The 17,347-nt window shown below is 57.3% G+C and overlaps 1 protein-coding gene and 1 long non-coding RNA gene across 2 annotated transcripts; one reads left to right on the top strand and one right to left on the bottom strand.

The window, feature by feature from the left end:
• The first annotated feature begins 1,089 nt into the window (after nt 1-1,089).
• Nucleotides 1,090-16,418, top strand: OPN4 (opsin 4). Its single transcript, XM_082423106.1, is given in 12 exon segments — nt 1,090-5,523; nt 6,746-6,891; nt 7,973-8,106; nt 8,426-8,629; nt 9,292-9,463; nt 9,905-10,069; nt 11,011-11,118; nt 11,978-12,158; nt 13,307-13,480; nt 13,482-13,522; nt 15,320-15,375; nt 15,378-16,418. Coding segments are annotated over 12 exon segments (1,989 nt in total). The 5' UTR covers nt 1,090-5,379; the 3' UTR covers nt 15,842-16,418.
• Nucleotides 9,882-14,588, bottom strand: LOC309642112. Its single transcript, XR_014252977.1, has 3 exons — nt 13,594-14,588; nt 10,427-10,921; nt 9,882-9,965 (listed from the first exon to the last, which is right to left on the bottom strand). It is a non-coding gene; the product is annotated as an uncharacterized lncRNA (long non-coding RNA).
• Nucleotides 16,419-17,347: the final 929 nt, after the last annotated feature.

Raw genomic sequence — 17,347 nt, 5'->3', positions numbered from 1 at the left:
CAGAGCAGAGAGCCAAGGTGGGTGGGAGGGCTGGGGTGGGGCCCACCTGTGAGTCCAGGTGTGTGCATGGATGGCACTGGCATAAAGATGTGAGTCAGTGCCTACCACTCTGTGTTCGGCAGCGTTTGTAAAAATCCCAATGCCTAGACCCCACCCTGGGCCAGCTAACACAGTCCCTGGAGTTGGGCTCCAGGTGTCACAATTTGTTAAACTCCCAAGTGACTCCAGTGTGCCTTGGGGGCTGGATGGGAAGGCAGAGGACGGGGTAGTGAGCAGGAGGAGAGGAGAGAGGCCTCAAAGGGCTCCCAGCTGTACATCTGTGTGCTGATGGGGAGCTCAGCCTGGAGCCAGAACTGGCCCGAGTAGGGAAGAAAAGACAGGACAGAGGACTGGGGCTCCCTGAAGGTTTCTGCCGAGTTTGACAGCCCTAACGTGGAGCGTGCCAGCCATCACCAGCCACTAACTTTGGCTGCCTGAAAACTGCTAGCAGCTCCTGGAATTAGCTGGTCTTCCAAAAGGAGAGAATGAGCACCTTCCCTACCAATCCGGTCACCGCCCTGCAAATAACTAACTCCTGTGGCCCCTGAAGGTGGGGAAGCTGGGACCTCTGGATGCCATGGGGCTGGCCGTGCTTGGCCATGAACTCCCATTCATGCCAGCTCACTTCCCCTCTCTGGGAAAAGGGCTGTGGCCCACATACCTGCCTTACCTCCTGCTGCTCCTCTGCCTCCTCCCAGAGGGTCTGGGTAGGGGCTCCCTCCGCCACAAAATGGCCCATGACAAGAGCTGCCTGGGCCCCAGAGGGAGAAGGGAAGGCCCCGTAACCACCCCCAGCCTCAGGAACCAGGGGAAAGACCTGGGGGCTGACAATGCCGAAGACTGCTGTGTTCTAGGCACTGTGCCAGGTGGTTCAAGTTTCTTGTCAAATTTAATCATCGCCGCCAAAGAGGCTGCCATTGCGATCTCCATTTTATAGGTTAAGAAAGGAGGCTCAGAGGGCAAGGGTCAGCCAAGGTCACGTGGTTCCACAGGGAGGTGCAGGCCGGGCTGACCCCAGTGTCCTCTGGTGATGATGCAGACATTAGTGCTGTACAGAATTTGCCCCCCCAGGCAAGGCAGCCCCTGCGAGCCTCGGGGAGGCACGCTAGTGTGCTCTACGCACTTTCTTACGAATGAAGCAGTTTTAGTACCTCAATCTATGGGTGAGGAAACTAAGTCTCAGAGATGTTCCTTGTCACTTCCCAGACCCTCACGGCAGCTAGGGGCAGCGCTGGGCTGGTGTGAGAGGGAATTCACAGTGTTTACAGCTTTGGGATTCTGCCGGCAAAGCTGATATGCCTACAGTCACATCAAAAGACAAAGCCAATTCCACTGCAACGTTTTCGTTCAGAAATCTTCCAGTGCCACTCATGCCATGTTCAGATAAACGAGGGCTTGTGGGGGGTCACTGGGAACAGACCCAGACCCACATTATATTCCAGAATCGTTCTTCACTAAGAACATCTTTGTGTTTCGTGTAGATTTCCATTCTGCCCTATGTATCTTCTATACCTGTGCTCTCTGAGCAGTCAGAAATTGCTCTAGGATGTCATAAATCAAAGTGGGTACCTTCCTCCCTTCCTCTCTCCCTCAGACAAATGCTCCACTTCATGGGAAACCGCTAGGGAACATGGCTAAGATCAGTTATATTATTTTAAAGAAGAAAATTGTTTCTCCTGCTGTTCCAGCATATCACCAAAAGGTCAGAAAAAGTATATAGTAATTCCTAGGGTAGATCGAGCCTCTTTGTGTGCCCCAATTAGAGTGCCCTGTGTGCCAACTAGGAAATGTCAAAGGCACTAAGGAATGAATTTCATGTTTTTTAAAAAATTGAGATACAATTGGTATATAACATTATATTATTCTCAAGTACACGACATAGTTCAGTATTTGTATATATATTGCAGAATGATCACCACAATAAATCTAGTTAACATCCATCACCACACATAGTTACAGAAACTTTTTTCTTGTGATGAGAACTTTTAAGATCTAGTTTCTTAGCGACTTCCAAATATACAATACAGTATTATCAACTATGCTGAACACTACATCTTAGGAATTAGTTATTTTATAACTGGAAGTTTGTATTTTTCAACTGCCTTCACCATGTCGCTCACTCTAAATTTCATTTTTTAAGTCCGGTAGCAAATTCCTGCTTTTGATGGGCTGCTGGGTGTGCCCAAGGTATGTGAAATACAAGACCGCCCACTTCATGGGTTTTTTTTTACACCAACATGCCCCTCTAGGGTATGTAATCAGTTCTCTACTTAAAAGTTTATTCTTTTGGCCTTACTCATGTTTTCCTTGACTTTTTGTTTTCTAAGTCCTCTCTCACACCTATTAACTGGCCCTGACCCCCTCAACAGAAGCCTCCAGCTAAGGGGCGGGGGGCGAAGAGGCCACTTTCTGAGGGGTGACTATTACCTAGCAAGCTCGCCCGGGACAGCTTCTGTGACAGCATCCCAGGGCATGGCACACTGCTGTAGTTGTTTGATGAATGCATGGCACTTGGATGGGTATGAAGTTGAAGGCCACCAGGCTGGATCGCTGAAACGACACACGTGGACTAGTAGTAATAGCACAGGGGACAGCTCTAAGTGCCTGGGTCAGGACCCTAGGCCAGGAGTGTGAGCACCAAGCGGTGTCAAGCCCAGGAGCCAGCCACAGAATACAGTGCCACAGTGCTACGTGGACTCTGCCCCATGACTCTCCCCCGGCCTGCCCCCCTTTCGCTAGCATAGGCTGCGTAGGAGAGAACTCGGTGGGAGCACTCCAGAAGGGGAGTAAGGGTGGAAAGAGCAACAGAGAGAGAGGCTGGCCACAGAGACATTAACAGGACCACTGGGTCAATTGGCTGGCTCCCGAAGGGCACGTGTGCACTTGGTTGGGGAGGGAGGGAATGGATAGCACTTCTAAGCCCAGGGCAGGTAAAACGGCAGGGCAGGCTACACCTGCTGCTGTACGATGTAAGGCAGCGGAAAAGCAAGGATTTTCTCAGTTTCTGCTTTTATGGTCCCTCCCTCAGGCCACAGGAAGAAGGAAGGGCCCTATCCTGAGAGGGTTTGCCTAGAACCCAGCAGGATCCAGGTGAGGGAGGGTCCAGGTGAGCTGCTGGCCAGGTGCCTACAGGAACACATTCACTGAGACATTTAATATTCCCCTGGCAACAGCTCCAGGGAGTTTCCCAGGAGTCTCTGGGTAACCAGATAGCCCTGGCCAGCCCCAGGTTGAGGAAATTGATCCCCAGGAGTGGACAGGATGGGAATGGCATTACTGTGCTGCCTGCTAGGCCATGCTGGAGGGCAGGAAGATCTGCCTCCCTCCCCGGATGCTGGGTGCTACCACCAGACAACAGAAATGCAGGGCCCAGGGGCTTTTCTTACAAGGACTTTCACGACTTCTCCACAAAGGACAGGAATTCTGGGGCTCAGGAGACCTGTATGTAAAGTCGGCACTGGGGGCCTGTGGACAGTGTCATGATGCTGGTTGATAACAGTCCCTCAACAAGTGCGGTTACATGTCTGCTGAGGGCCCACTGATCTAACATCAAACGTCATACCCCTGCCTCCCCAGCCCCCCCACTGTGCAGATGCCCAGGCCTTCTACGTCGCCCCAGGGCAGCTTTCAGGCCTCCCCCTTCCTATGCCCCTGGTACTCCCCTGTGGGTGAGGGACCTGGAAAGCTTTTCCCACCTCCAGCCACGCCAGCAAAGCGTGAAGAGCAGACAGTGAGTCAGTGCAGAGCTGTGGGCGAGGGCTCCGGGTACCACGAGGCACACTCGACATCTTCGGATCTCCCTGGCATGGCGAGTGGGATGGCGGGGGGGAATGGGTGTGATCGCCTATAAACTCCTAAGCCAGGCTGAGCAGAAGGGTGGCTCGGGCTGGTCCAGGGGAGCTATGGAGACTGGCCAGGCAGAGAGCTGGCACCACTGCCCACCCAGGGCACAGGACATTTCTCCATGAGCAGCCCCTGGGGTGGGGTGAGAAAATTAAAGAACAGGAACATCCACAGGTGAAGTGGGAGGGCTGACCTCTTGGCCAGTAGTGGGAGTGGAGGAGACCCACACTGTCTACTGGCAACAGTGGCAGGCGGGGGTGGTGTGGAGGAATGAGGCATGTGGGCTCCGTCACCCTGCCCTGCTCTGCTCTCTGTCAGAGGGAACCACATCTCTCAAGCCCCCCTACCTCTGGCTTCCAGGTAGGTTTGGCCATTGCAAGGCACCTGAGAAGGACAGGAGATCAGAAGGAGAGTGGTGGGCGTTCATGACCCGCTTTCTGCTCACTGTGGCACTTCGGCCAGCGGTCGCATCCCCACTCAGGCTCCCGCTCCCACCTGGGAGCACACTCTCTCTGGGACACCCTGCTGTGCAGCCCCAGCCCCTGGAATCCCACCTTCCTCCTGCTGTCCTCCCCCAAGAGGTAGGCGTGGCCTGGGGGTCCTCGCCACCTCTCTGATACTCACTCAACTCAGGCCAGGCCTGCAGGCCTGGGTGAGCTCCCAGGTCTCTACCAGCTTTGTGGGTTTTTTTTTTTCTTTTTTTTCAATCTTTCTATTTCATTAAAAAGTTTATTGATCAAAGACTAACAAACAAAAGATGCCTCGTGATCTGATCTCCCCCCTGATTGTGCTATATCCTGGTGTATCCTCTTAGCTTCTGCATCTGTGGCACGGGGGGACCAGCCTTGGTTCTGGATGGGATGGTTGTGAAGGTGTGATGGGTTATGTGGGCAGACACGAGGGGAGGGCGCCCCGTGGAAAGGCTGAGTCTGGGCTCCACAGAGCCCTGGAAGGGGGGGGTCTTGGGGGCGGCAGAAACTGTTCTTGATGAGCTCAGGGAAGAAAGAGAGCCTGGCCAGAGGGGAGGACAAAGTGCAAGGGCTGGAGACTGGCAATCTCTTCTGAAATATACACATACACACACATTCACATGGACACACACTCTCATACTCACACACACACACACACTCACTCGCCCACACATTCACACATGCGTGCCGCCATCATCAGGGACCTGTGTCTGAGGGAGCCGAGGCGCCGAGTGATTGGGCGTGTACACTCCCAGCTCCGCTACTTAAAGGTGGGGACAGACCCTGTGACCGTGAGTCGCCATAACTGTGACACTCTCTCCTTTGTGCTTCACTGGACACAGAGCAGCCACCAGCCCCAAGAACAGCTCCAGCCTGGGTCTACGCCGGACAGAGGAGCAGGCAGCCGGTGGACCGCGAAGGGGTGCTGAGGATGGAGGAACGTTGGGAGGCTGGGCACAGCTAATATCCTGAGCTCCCCGTGCCCTTGACTTCTCCGTGGGCTTGAGAAGGGCCACCCCACATCAGGATGAACTCTCCTTCGGGGACAGAAGCCCCACCGGACCCAGCCCAGGAATCCAACGGCATAGCCACCCCAGCTTCCCGCAGCAGGTGGGACAGCTCCTGGAGCAGCACCTCCAGCCTGGACCACCCTCCGCCCGTCAGCCCCACGGTAAGCCTGGGGCGAGCGTGTGCACGCAGAGCCTCCCTCCCCCTCCCTGGTGCTCTTCCTGGGGACACACAGGGGCTTTGACAAGGTTCCACAGCTCTGCTGTGGGACCTTGGGCACGTTACTGAACTTCTCTGAGCCCGTCCTACGCGAAGAGACCAATAGAGGGGAGTGTGGCAAGTTTTCCTTCCTCGTGGAGAGCATCCAAGGAACAGAAAGGCCAGCCCTGTGGGACAAAGGGCTGGAATGGCCCGTCCATTTCTTTCTGAGGGTAGTAGGATGCCCCCCAGAGCCTTCCAGAGAGGAAGGCCTGCCCTGGGCCCCTGGGTTTGTCCCAGCCCAGAGTGAGGTATTTGGTGCCTTCTGCTGCTTCCATCATCCTAGCCAGGGCCCAGGGCCATACCCCAGCAACCCCACCATTAACTGGGGAGGGATGAGGGTACCCTCAAGACTATGGGATGCTGGCCTAGGTTCTGGACAGGATGGGAAGGCTCCAGTAGCTACAGGAGCCAGGGCAGGACAGAAATTAAACCACTCCCTTCCCTGGCAAGGAGCTGGGTGGGAGGAGTCTTTAAAGCCTTTTGTACTGGCCTCATAGGATCATGACCTCCCTACAGTGACCTAGGGGGCCTGACTTTTCTTTTTAAAAGATAATTCTTTTTCTCACTCTCACACCAGGTGTCAAAGTCAGCCCTACCCAGTTATACAGTGGGAGAATACAACCTCCTTCTTTGAGGCTGGGAAGGGTGGGGGACTCCTGAGGAGAGGGGCTCCACCCCACTCCACCTCCCCAGAGTGAAAGGGGACTGGAATACCATTGCTGACTGTCTCGGGCACTTGGGATGGGGCCCACACAGAGGGGAGGAGCGCACCCAGGAGATGGCTCTGCCTTCTCCCCAAGGAAAGATGAAGTCACTCCAGCCATGTCCCTGCTTGCCAAACATGTGTCTGTCTGTCCTACCAGCCTCCAAAGGTGATCTGAGCACACTTCTAGAAGACTTTTGCATCTGGGCCATGGTATAGGAACTTGGGCTCAACTTTAGGAGACCTGTGTTTCCATTCCAGCTCAGCCACTTGCTAGCTGTGTGGGCAAATGGCTTTGCCACTCTGAGCCTGCCTCACTGCGGCAGTTTTTCACCTGCCCCATTGGGAACCCTAACTCTTCTCAGGACTATTTGAAGGTGATGGAGTCATGTGATGACCTTGTTTCTCTGTCTCTTCACAGGCAGCCAGGGCTCAGGCTGCTGCCTGGGTCCCCTTTCCCACGGTCGATGTTCCAGACTATGCCCACTACACCCTGGGCACGGTGATCCTGCTGGTGGGGCTCACAGGGATGCTGGGAAATCTGACGGTCATCTATACCTTCTGCAGGTGCCTGGTTGGCAGGATGGGGGCCTGGGCACTGAGGGCAGCCAGCCATGCAGAGACGGGGCAGAACACAGGGTGGAAATTCTGGTGCCAGCTCTGCCAGGGCACTGTTGAGCCTGGGTGGGGAGGCCAGGGACAATGGTCTCAGGCTCAGGCCTCTATCTTCAAACCCAGGAAAGGGGCCCAAATGTAATCCAGGGCAGCTTGAATGGCACATTTAAGTGGGCCCCAGGCACACCGTCTGTGTAGGGTATGTGTCCCTATGACACACACGTCTCCGCCTATTCTGCCCTGCTCTCGGCTCACCTCCACCATCACCTGTCCCAGTGGGCATCCTCTCTCTGCCTCAAAGAGCAGCCCTGGTACCAGGGTCCTGAGTCCTCAAGCCCTTCAGCAACCAGCCCTGGCCACCACCCTTGGCTCCCTTCCCTACCTGCCCCACTCACCGCCTGAATGGCTGAGACAGGCACGTGGAGAAGTGAACTCCTGGCTCTACCACCTATTAGCTGAAGTGACTTGAGCAGGTTACTTATCTTCTTTGAGTCCACTTTTCTTGTCTGCAAAATGAAATTGTGATTTACTTCATGGAGTCAATGTGATGATTAAGTAAGTTTTTATATGTGCGGTGCCCAGCAAATGAGTGAATCCTGGCTGTGCCACTTACTGAGTCTTGTGACCGCAAGCCACTTCACGGGTGGGAGCCTCAGTGTTCTTATCTGCAAAATGAAATGGGGTGAGGGGGTAGATGTGAAGATGGATGATTATGGGACGTGAGGTTTGTGAAAGTACCTGGCCTGTGGGCACCATCGTCAACTCCTCTCCCCTTTGCCAGCCCCGCAGGTGAGGACTGCAGGAACACTGGGAGAAGGGGGACAGGAGAGGCATGAGTTGCTGCCTTGAGGGGTCTCACTTCTTAGCCCACAATGCCAGGCTCCAGAGCTGTTTGGCTGGTACTTGCTGGGCAGCGGGATGGGCCTGTGGGTCAGCAGCTCGTGCCTGTGTGCAAGCATACATGTGTGTGCACATGTGTTTGAGGGAAGCTCCCCAGCAGAAGCGCCTCCTGACAGTTTCTGACCCCTCACAGGAGCAGAGGTCTCAGGACACCTGCCAACATGTTCATCATCAACCTCGCAGTCAGCGACTTCCTCATGTCCTTCACCCAGGCCCCCGTCTTCTTCGCCAGCAGCGTCTATAAGCAGTGGCTCTTTGGAGAGGCAGGTAGACACTTGGGACTCCCTTTTGCTGGAGGGAGGAGGAGGGTTGGGACAGGGGACGCCCACAGTGGAGGGTGGCCCAGATGAGAAGGCGGTGTGCTCTTCCTGGGCAGAGTGGGCGGCCACCCTCAGTCTCATGAGTTAGCAAGAGGTTTCCATGAGCCTCTGTCAGATGCATGAAGGCGGGGTGGAGAGGAACTAGGCCTGCTTTCCTTGAGAGGCGAGCGTAGGAGCTGAGTACACGCAATCCGCAGACCCTCCTTCCCCTGGGGTATCTGATGGGCTCCCTGCCAAGGACTGAGGTCAGGGAGCTGTGCCCGCAGGCTGTGAATTCTATGCCTTCTGTGGGGCTCTCTTTGGCATCACCTCCATGATTACCCTGACGGCCATCGCCCTGGACCGCTACCTGGTGATCACACGCCCACTGGCCACCGTCGGGATGGTGTCCAAGAGGCGGGCGGCGCTTATCCTGCTGGGCGTCTGGCTCTATGCCCTGGCTTGGAGTCTGCCGCCCTTCTTTGGCTGGAGTAAGTGGGCTCAGGGAATCAGGGGAAGGGAAGATAGGCTGGGAGGGGTACGTTCAAGGGGCAGGTAGGTGGACTTGGGTTGACCAGCTGGCAGGAGAGGCCAAGGGACTGCTTAAGTCTCAGAGCAAATGGACATTCAGGGGGCATGACATGACTAGCAGCAGGGGGATCTGAGGCTGTACCATCAACAATCAGAGGATAACCTGGGCTCCCATCCCCAAATACAGAGGGGAAGACCACGTGGTTCCTGGCTGGCGGGAAGTGACAGGTGCATCTGATGCTGAGTTTGCAATGAGTCAGACAGGCAGGAGTTGGGGTGTGAGGCCTCAGCAGGTAGGAGGGTTAGCAGCAAGGCACCCACCCTTCTGAGGTAGGACCAGGAAGCTGGCTGAAGTCTTGGGGGAGTAAGACCCTGGGGCTATGGTGAGGTCTCTCTTCCAAACTGGCAAGATTGGGCAGCAGTGGACTTTGCCAGCTGTCTCCTGCTAGAATCATCTTGGAAAGCTCCCCTCCACGTGCCCCGGCTTCCTCACTCCACTAGGGCGGGGCTGAGGCCGGGGCCAGTGTTTGAGAAGCTCAGACCCCACATCCAAAGCCCCTGCTGGATGAGGAGCCTGAGTCAGCACTGCCCTGAAGGCTGAGCACCTGCCCCTGGTTCCCAGGTGCCTATGTGCCCGAGGGGCTGCTGACCTCTTGCTCCTGGGACTACGTGAGCTTCATGCCATCGGTCCGCGCCTACACCATGCTGCTCTTCTGCTTTGTGTTCTTCCTCCCCCTGCTTGTCATCATCTACTGCTACATCTTCATCTTCAAGGCCATCCGGGAGACGGGCCAGTAAGAGCTGGGCATGAAGGAGAGGCTCCGTGGGAGGGGGGCTGTGCCCCTTGGCCAGGGATGCCCGTGACTCACATCTGTACCCACACCCCAGGGCACTCCCAGCCCCAGATGGGCAGAGACCAGCTCAGTACCTGTGCTTATGGGATGGGGTGCCAAAAGGCCAGTACAACCTGGGTGCTTAGAAAAGTCTCAGGAGACACGGTCTTCTGAAGCGGGGCCTTCAGCCTTGGTCAGGGGGTGTGGGGGAAAGAGTAGACACGACAGGTAGAAGCGCAGGGAGGCAGCTTAGGCTGGATATATTGGGGAACTTTCTGGGAGTCAGGGCTGCCTGCACTGGAAGGGATGGCCGGGTCCAAGAAGGCTCCCTGACAGTAGCCATGACCCTGGCACTCACTGCAACCCAAGTGGGGTCAGACCCAGACTCTGCATGCTTCCTAGAGCTCTCCAGACTTTTGGGGCCAGCGAGGGTGGTGGTGAGTGCCCCTGGCAACGGCAGCGTCTGCAGAACGAGTGGAAAATGGCCAAGATCGAGCTGTTGGTCATCCTTCTCTTCGTGCTCTCCTGGGCCCCCTACTCCACTGTGGCCCTGATGGGCTTTGCTGGGTGAGCAGTGGCTAAGGGGCTGGGGCAGGGGCTGGAAGGGTGGGAGAAGGGTAAGAGGACCCTGGGGCGGCGTCTCCCTCCCCAGCCCAAGCCCAAGCCAGCCGTCCTCACACCCTAGGTCCAGCCTCACAGACTTATTCTCCCCCTGCTATGAGATGCCCCACGGGAGCCAGGCCTGTCTCATTCCTGGAGGCACTAGGAGACATGCTGGGGGAGTTCTGGGCCACACTGGGTTTGGCTTGAGGGCCTGCAAGGGCTGCCAGGTTCTGCCAGATCCCTTGGGAATATGCAACTTTCCCTGAGGTTCTGGTTTCCTCTTCACCCAGACTGTGGGCACACAGCCAAGGTGCTACTCACCTCCCGCCCTCTAGTCCTTTGTGGCTAGAGTCTGCGGACTTTGCTATCTGCAGCAGCATGGAGGCAGGCCAGACTTCAGGAGCACTTTGAGACAGTGAGAACTATGAGTCCTTGCAGGTGCTTGGGTATGAGACCTTCTCCTTGTGCAGGAACAGCCTGGTCCCCTCTGGGGCCCTCCTGTGCAGTTACTCTCAAGGAGCCAGGGGAGAAGCAGGCATCAGGGTTCGGCGGGGCATGGGGAGAGCTGGGCAGAGGGCCAGAGTCATTGGGGGTGGGGAGGGTTTACTGCCAGCAGCACAGGCTCCAAGGGACAGTGGGACCTGGTGAAACCCCCAACCTGGCACATCTTCTCAGCACCCCTCCCTCAACTGCTCCCTGGGTTCCCACTCACCTCAGATCAGGATTCTCCCTGGCATTGCAGTCCCTCCCCCGGGGATGACTTGGTCGTGCTGGTTTGCACCAGGCTGGGCTGTGCCCTGGCAGGGCTTGGTTGGCCTATGAAGAAGGTTCCTGAGAGGGCTGGCGGGTTGTGGAGTCCCCAGGGAGGGCCAGCTGGCAGAGGGACCACAGCTTCTCTGTCCTAGGTACGCACATGTCCTGACGCCCTACATGAACTCGGTGCCAGCTGTCATCGCCAAGGCCTCTGCCATCTACAACCCCATCATTTATGCCATCACTCACCCCAAGTACAGGTGTGGCCCTCTGCCAGAACCCAGCCCCAGATCCCCAGTCCCACCCTCATGGGCATAGAGGGCCTGGGCCTATAAATGGGGGCAGAGGCCAGCCATCTTTCCTGTCCCTTGTGTACATGCATTGGGTGGGGAACTCTAGCAGCTGAGAGCAGCCAGTGACACTGGATGGGATCTGGAGCTGGTGTGACCCTCTCTGCTGTCACAGCTTCCTAGGAGGCTCAGCTTGGAGGGACATCAGAGTTCCCTGGGCAGTGTCCAATACTAACTGGGATTTTCAGAGCTGAGGCCAAAAGGCAGCCAGGATGGCTGATCAGCAGTGCTGCTCGCTACAAAGAGAGGCCCCCAGACAGTGACAGCCTGGAGAGATCACAGCAGGCAGAGCTCCACTCCACTTCAGGGGCCCTGGCAGAGGCCTGGGGCTTGTTCTGGCCCAGAGTGCTCTCTGCTGATAAAATCCCAGCACAGCTGGCCTCTTCCACGAGGGGGCCTTCAGTGCTTCCTTTTGCCTGGTGGTGTCAGTAACTCAGCACCCTGCTGAGGCCAGCTGTAGGCCTTAGCCCATCCAGCTCAGAGGCGGCTCAGGAGTGTTCTTGGTCCCCATTTGCAGAAATGTGGCTTAGGTCAGCCACTCGAGAACTGAAAGCAAGCATCTGGCTGAACCTGCCACCCTAAGGCTCTCGCTCCATGCCCATGGACCCAGTGTCTGTCTGCCCATCCTCATAACCCCAATGTCTGTACGTCCCCAATTCCCCAGTGGCTCTTTGTCCACTCCCATTAGCCCAGTATCAGTCTGTCCATCCACCCCCATCTCCTCAAGTCTGTCTGTCCATCCCCCTAACCCGATGTGCTGTCCTTGCAGAATGGCCATCGCCCAGCACCTGCCCTGCCTCGGGGTGCTGCTGGGCGTGTCAGGCCAGCGCAATGGCCTGTACACTAGCTACCGCTCCACCCACCGCTCCACACTGAGCAGCCAGGCCTCGGACCTCAGCTGGATCTCTGGACGGAGGCGCCAGGTGTCCCTGGGCTCTGAGAGCGAGGTGGTAAGGAGGCTGGGCCCTCACTGACTGGCACCTCACCATCTTTTCCTCTGGGCGGGGCTGCCTCTGAGACTCAGGGACCCTCAGGAACCTGGGACGCTGGCAGGAAGAGCCCCTCACCAACCCCCCCAATTCCCACACACCATCCTCCCTGCCAGACAGGGGCACTGGGGTCAGAGAGGCAACATGTTGGCCCAAGGTCACCCAGCAGCAGGGCCAGGACTAAACATGGGTCTTCCAACTCCAGGCCGCCTCTTTTCCATGCCAGCACTATCCCAGGACCTTAGAGCCTCAGATTGAAAAGACTAGCATTTCTGACCCTAAATGGGCCTCTAGAGAGACAGGCAGGAGCTAGCTCAGGACCCTTCATCCTTAGCATTAAGCGCCCTCCTCCTGGAGCTCACAGGATACAGTGGAAGGAGCACTGGCTCTGGATTTGGGGGACCTGTGTTCAAGCCTGAGTTTAAGTCCTTACTGTGTGAGTTTGTGCAGGTCACTCACCCTCTCTGAGCCTCTGTGTCCTCCTCTGAAAGGGAAAATCATCATGTCTACATCTAAGACTAGATAGGGTGCCCATGGATGCTGACCCCACCATTGTGGTCAGCCATGGGAGCTACCAGTCTGCCAGCCCCTACTTGGGGCCTGGAGTGCTGATGCCCCCTGATGTCACCAGGAGAGTTCCCTGTGACCTGAGCCCCTGTCCCCAGCTCCTCCATCATTGTGCCTACAGGGCCCACTCTGGGCCTCACCAAGTGCTTCCACTTACCTCCTCCCACTACCCCCATCCCTGAGGGTCTCAGTTGAGGGGCTGAGGGAGGAGCTGTCAGAGGACCCATCCCTGAACTAATGTAGTAAACATCAAGGAGTGAATCTTATCCATTAAGAGGGCCTAGATCCTCATGAAGACATACCCATCCTACATGCTTAAGAAAGCACACAAGCACACACACACACACAGACACACACACATCCCAGCACATGCACGCACAGTTTGCAAGGGTTTGGTGACCAGCAACCCTGCAGACAGTGTTGTGGGCTTCACCCCAGTGAATAAGTGTAGAGAGGATGGAGAAAGGCCTGGTCAGGGAGGGGGCAGAAGCAGGGATGTAGAATGTCCCCCTCACATCACAGGGACTCTCCCACTCCCCCAGGGCTGGACAGACACGGAGGCAACAGCTGCTTGGGGGACTGCCCAGCAAGTGAGTGGATGGTCCCCCTGCGGTCAGGGCCCGGAGGATGTGGAAGCCAAGGCCCCTCCCAAGTCCCAGGGACAGGAAGCAGAGGCTCCCGGAAAGGTAACTGGGCCCAGCACCTGCCAATCTATAAAAGGGCGGGGATAAGGAGCAAGCAGCCCAGGGAGCAGCCAGGAGAGGGGAGCAGGCCCAATGCCCTCTGGGAATCACCACCTCCCTGCACCTCCCAGCTTTCCCTTGCTCACCTGGGGGTCCTGGGTGTCTCCGTGACTCCAAGGTGTTCTGAGCAGGTGTGAGTGTGACTGTGCCTGAGAGTGTCTGTGTGTGTTTGTGTGACCTTGACTGTGCATGTACATAGCAGGTGGTGGTGGCTCTACCGTACTATGATGAATGTACGTCATGTATGTAAATGTGTGTGACCGTGTGCCTGGCACACACATTCTGTCCCTGTGGCACCGTGGGGCATGGGATTGAGTGTGCCCTAATGTGTCTGCTCTAAGCCGTGCATGTGACCAAGTGTGGGTGGCACGTACCTCTCTGTGTTTGGAAACTGGGTGTACCTGGGGGTGTGGGGCTGCAATCGGTGTATGTGCTCACTGCGAATGCCCTGAGATTAGGGTATCGCCCTGAATACTTGTGGCTATTAAAAGAAGGCCAGCTGTCAGCCCAAGTGCCTATGGAACGGAATGTTGATGGTGATTAGAGAAGGCCATATTCTGGAACGCTGGAAACGCCGTGCGCACAGGTCCTGAGGCTGCCTGCCCCTCAGCTGACAGCTCCCCACCCTGCCCCTCCACTCACACCCACACCACACCCCCAGCTCCCGGGCTGTCTCGGGCAGCGAGACGAAGGCCAGAGGCGCTCTCCTGCCTTCCTTCCCCCAGGCTGCTCCCCTGCCTGTCCCAGAGAGGGGGAGCCCTGGGCGGCAGTTGTGGGGCCCCTGCCTCTTCCAGCGTTCCCACCTCAGGGAGCACCACTCCCCAGGTGCCCCAGCCCTGAGCCCGGGAACTGTTCATGACCACAGAGGCCAGGGCAGAGGCCGGCAGCGTCCCCCAGGCTGGCCGGGCAATGATGAAAGGCACTGTGCCTCTCCTGGAGAGAATACTGGGCTGGGGTGGGGCGCTGGGCAGAGAGGGACAGCACATCAGCAGTCACCTAACGCGTGTGATAAGCACTGCCAACGAGGTATCAGCACACAGGGTGCTGAAAGCAGAGGCAGGTCCCCGAGGGTTCCCAGGAAAGGTGGAGGTAAAGCAGGGATTGCCAGGCAGGATGGGGCTGAGGAGCAGGAATTGGGCGGTTCAGGCTGAGCAAACAGCCTGTACAAACATAGCAGGGTGTCCCAGAACAGAATGTCTCCTGTGACCCCAGGAGCAGCCAAGGGGCTCTGGGAGCTGGCGGTGGGGATGGAGGAGGGAATGGGGAAGGAGGTGGTAGGAGCCATGGGGAGGCCCACTAGGTGCTGTCGTGAGGGGTCTCCAGTCACAAGCCTGGGGGACAGGGAGCCCTTGGAGGGCTTCACGGAGCACTGAGGGGCTTGGTCAACTTAGCAGATTAGCTGGGCCTCCCCGCAGTGGCTGGGGAAGGACAGGTTGAGTGGAATGAGCCGGCAGAGAGAAGATGGGAGGAAGTCGGTAGGACAGGCAAGGAATGAGGCATTTAAGACCGCAGGGAGAGAGGAGACTCCGGAGCATGTGGAAGAGGACTGCAGGGAAGGGCGGAATCAGATGGTGGGGGTGAGGAGAGCTCAGTCCCGACCCCAGGAGTCCGAGAGCTTGGGGACATCCCAGAGGGACGGCCTGAAGGTGGCCTCGGACATCGCCTGAAGAAGGCCCAGCCCCCAGCCAGGACAAAACCTGGCCACACAACCACCCTCTGTCATGTGGTGCCCCTAAACACAGAGGGTCCCTGGGAGACTACTCCCAGTGGGATACTCCTTGAGCTAAACAAATGTCTGCTGTTTGCTTTCAGACCAAAGGGCTGCTCCCCAGCCTGGACCCCAGGATGTAGGGTGCCCATCGGTTTGTCTTTCTTCTGGGACATGTCCAACCCCTTCACCTCCCCCTCACACACACAGACCCAGGATTACCCTGTGGGCCTGCGGGCTTTGGAAGTGGCCCTGTCACCCAAGCTGTGCTGGATTCGTGGCCCTGTACTGCAAAACTCCTGCTCTGCAAAGTGGTCTGCACCCACTTCTCAGCTCAAGAGCCTGCGCCCCAGGCTCAGCCTGAAGAGTGGGCACCCAGGCCCTCCCGCAACCCGGAACACAGACCTTCACTCGCTGGAACCCGTTACTCACCTCTGGCTTTCCCCCCAGAGTGCTATTTCCACCATGGCCCACCCTCTTCTGCACATGTGCATTTTCGGGCACACTCTCCTGTGTGTACATATTTGCATGCACACCAAGTACACGAGTGCACACACTGCACCTGTGGTTTGTTTCAAATCAGTGGTCTAATTCATCCCAGGGTGTTTGGCTCTGGCAGGATGTAGAAAAATAAAAAGCGGAGAAGGTCTCTGACAAGCACAGTCTCTACCTATTGGTGCCACCGTGGGAGAGAGAGCCAAGGCCTGGCCTCTGATGCCGACAGCAGCCACTCTTCCTCCTCTCCCTCTGTCCCCCACCTCGTGACTTTCACCCCTAAAACCCCATCTCAAACTGCAGGGAGCAGAGTGGAGGAGGGGCAAAGACCAGGCTTGCCCCCATCCCTACTCCCCGATGAGCTGCTGTTACTGGGAAGCAGCTCACGCCCGGCTTGTGAGTACCAGCTGCTCTCTGGCTGGCTTCGGATCTGCCAGGGGAGGCAGATGGAGGGAGGCTGGCCTTCCCCTTTAAGAGCATCCTTCTTGCTACCCCTCCCTTTCCCCGGAGGCAGCATCAGGCATCAGGCGGGTGCTTGAGTCCAGAGAAAGAGCCTGCAGCTCCAGGTACGGCCTAGCCCAGGGTTCCCCATCCCTGTGCAGGATCAGCTCCTTCCTTTCCCCACACTGGTCACGCACTGCTGCTGGGTCCTCACCAGCCTGGCAGGACAAACACCCTCCTTCCCTGGAGAGGAGATAAAGCTGGAGTCAGGGATGGATGGGATGGGGCCTGGGGGAGGGGCAGGGGATGGGATGGGGGAGGTCGGGGGGCTGGCCATGAGCTGCTGGCCTCCTGCGCCAGACCTAGGCAGGCAGGACAGCTGGGCTGCATGACACAGGGCAGAGGAGGTGATGAAGTGGGGGAAAGAACACAGGTCCCTCCCTGGCTTTCCCACTTGATATTTCTGTGACCTTGGGCAAGTTACCAAACGCCCCTGTGAAGTGGGGACTCCTTGTCATGCATGTTGTATGTGCTAGGCCCAGAGTTTGAGGTGGGGTGTTGGCAGCTGGGAAATTTCTCACACCCAGGCCAGCACTGAGTCCTCAGGGCCCAGCTCAGGCCAGAGCCCTCCAGGAGGGCAGAGAACAGAGGGCCCAGTTGCCTTCCCTGAGCCTCAGTTTCCTGAGCAGGGTGGGCCTTGATCTACCTCCAGACCACACAGAGCCTGAGGTCTCTTCTGAGGAAGGGCTTCTGGAGGTATCTTGGCTCAAAGACCACACTGGCAGGAGTCCCGAGGGGCCTAGGCCCCCATCCAGAACATACTGTCTCTGGGTTATGGACTGACCACAACACACACATTTTCCCCTCACGGCCCCTTCTGGCCCCTTGTCCCAGCAGCTGAGCAAACGGCCTCTCCTCCCCTCCTCCCTGCCCCCTGCCATTCCGGTGCAAAGGGCACTGGGGCCTGGCATGCAACACTGGCAGCTGGAGCTTTCCATGCTGCTGTCAAGTTTTCAGAGCCCAAATGAGACAGGAGAGCCAGGAATAACTGCTGGGCCCCAGAGGGTCTGGAGGGTGGGGGCCTGCCCCAGACCTGCTTTCACACCCTGTGCTGAGGGTGCAGGCAGGGGCCCCCCACTGCCAGCTTTGGGTATCAGGAGGTGCCTGCCACCACCTGCAGCCCGTTATCTGGCATG

This window comes from Balaenoptera physalus, assembly GCF_965194825.1.
Source record: "Balaenoptera physalus genome assembly, chromosome: 14".
Lineage (NCBI taxonomy): Eukaryota > Metazoa > Chordata > Mammalia > Artiodactyla > Balaenopteridae > Balaenoptera > Balaenoptera physalus.
This window is presented reverse-complemented; position numbering and strand designations above follow the sequence as displayed.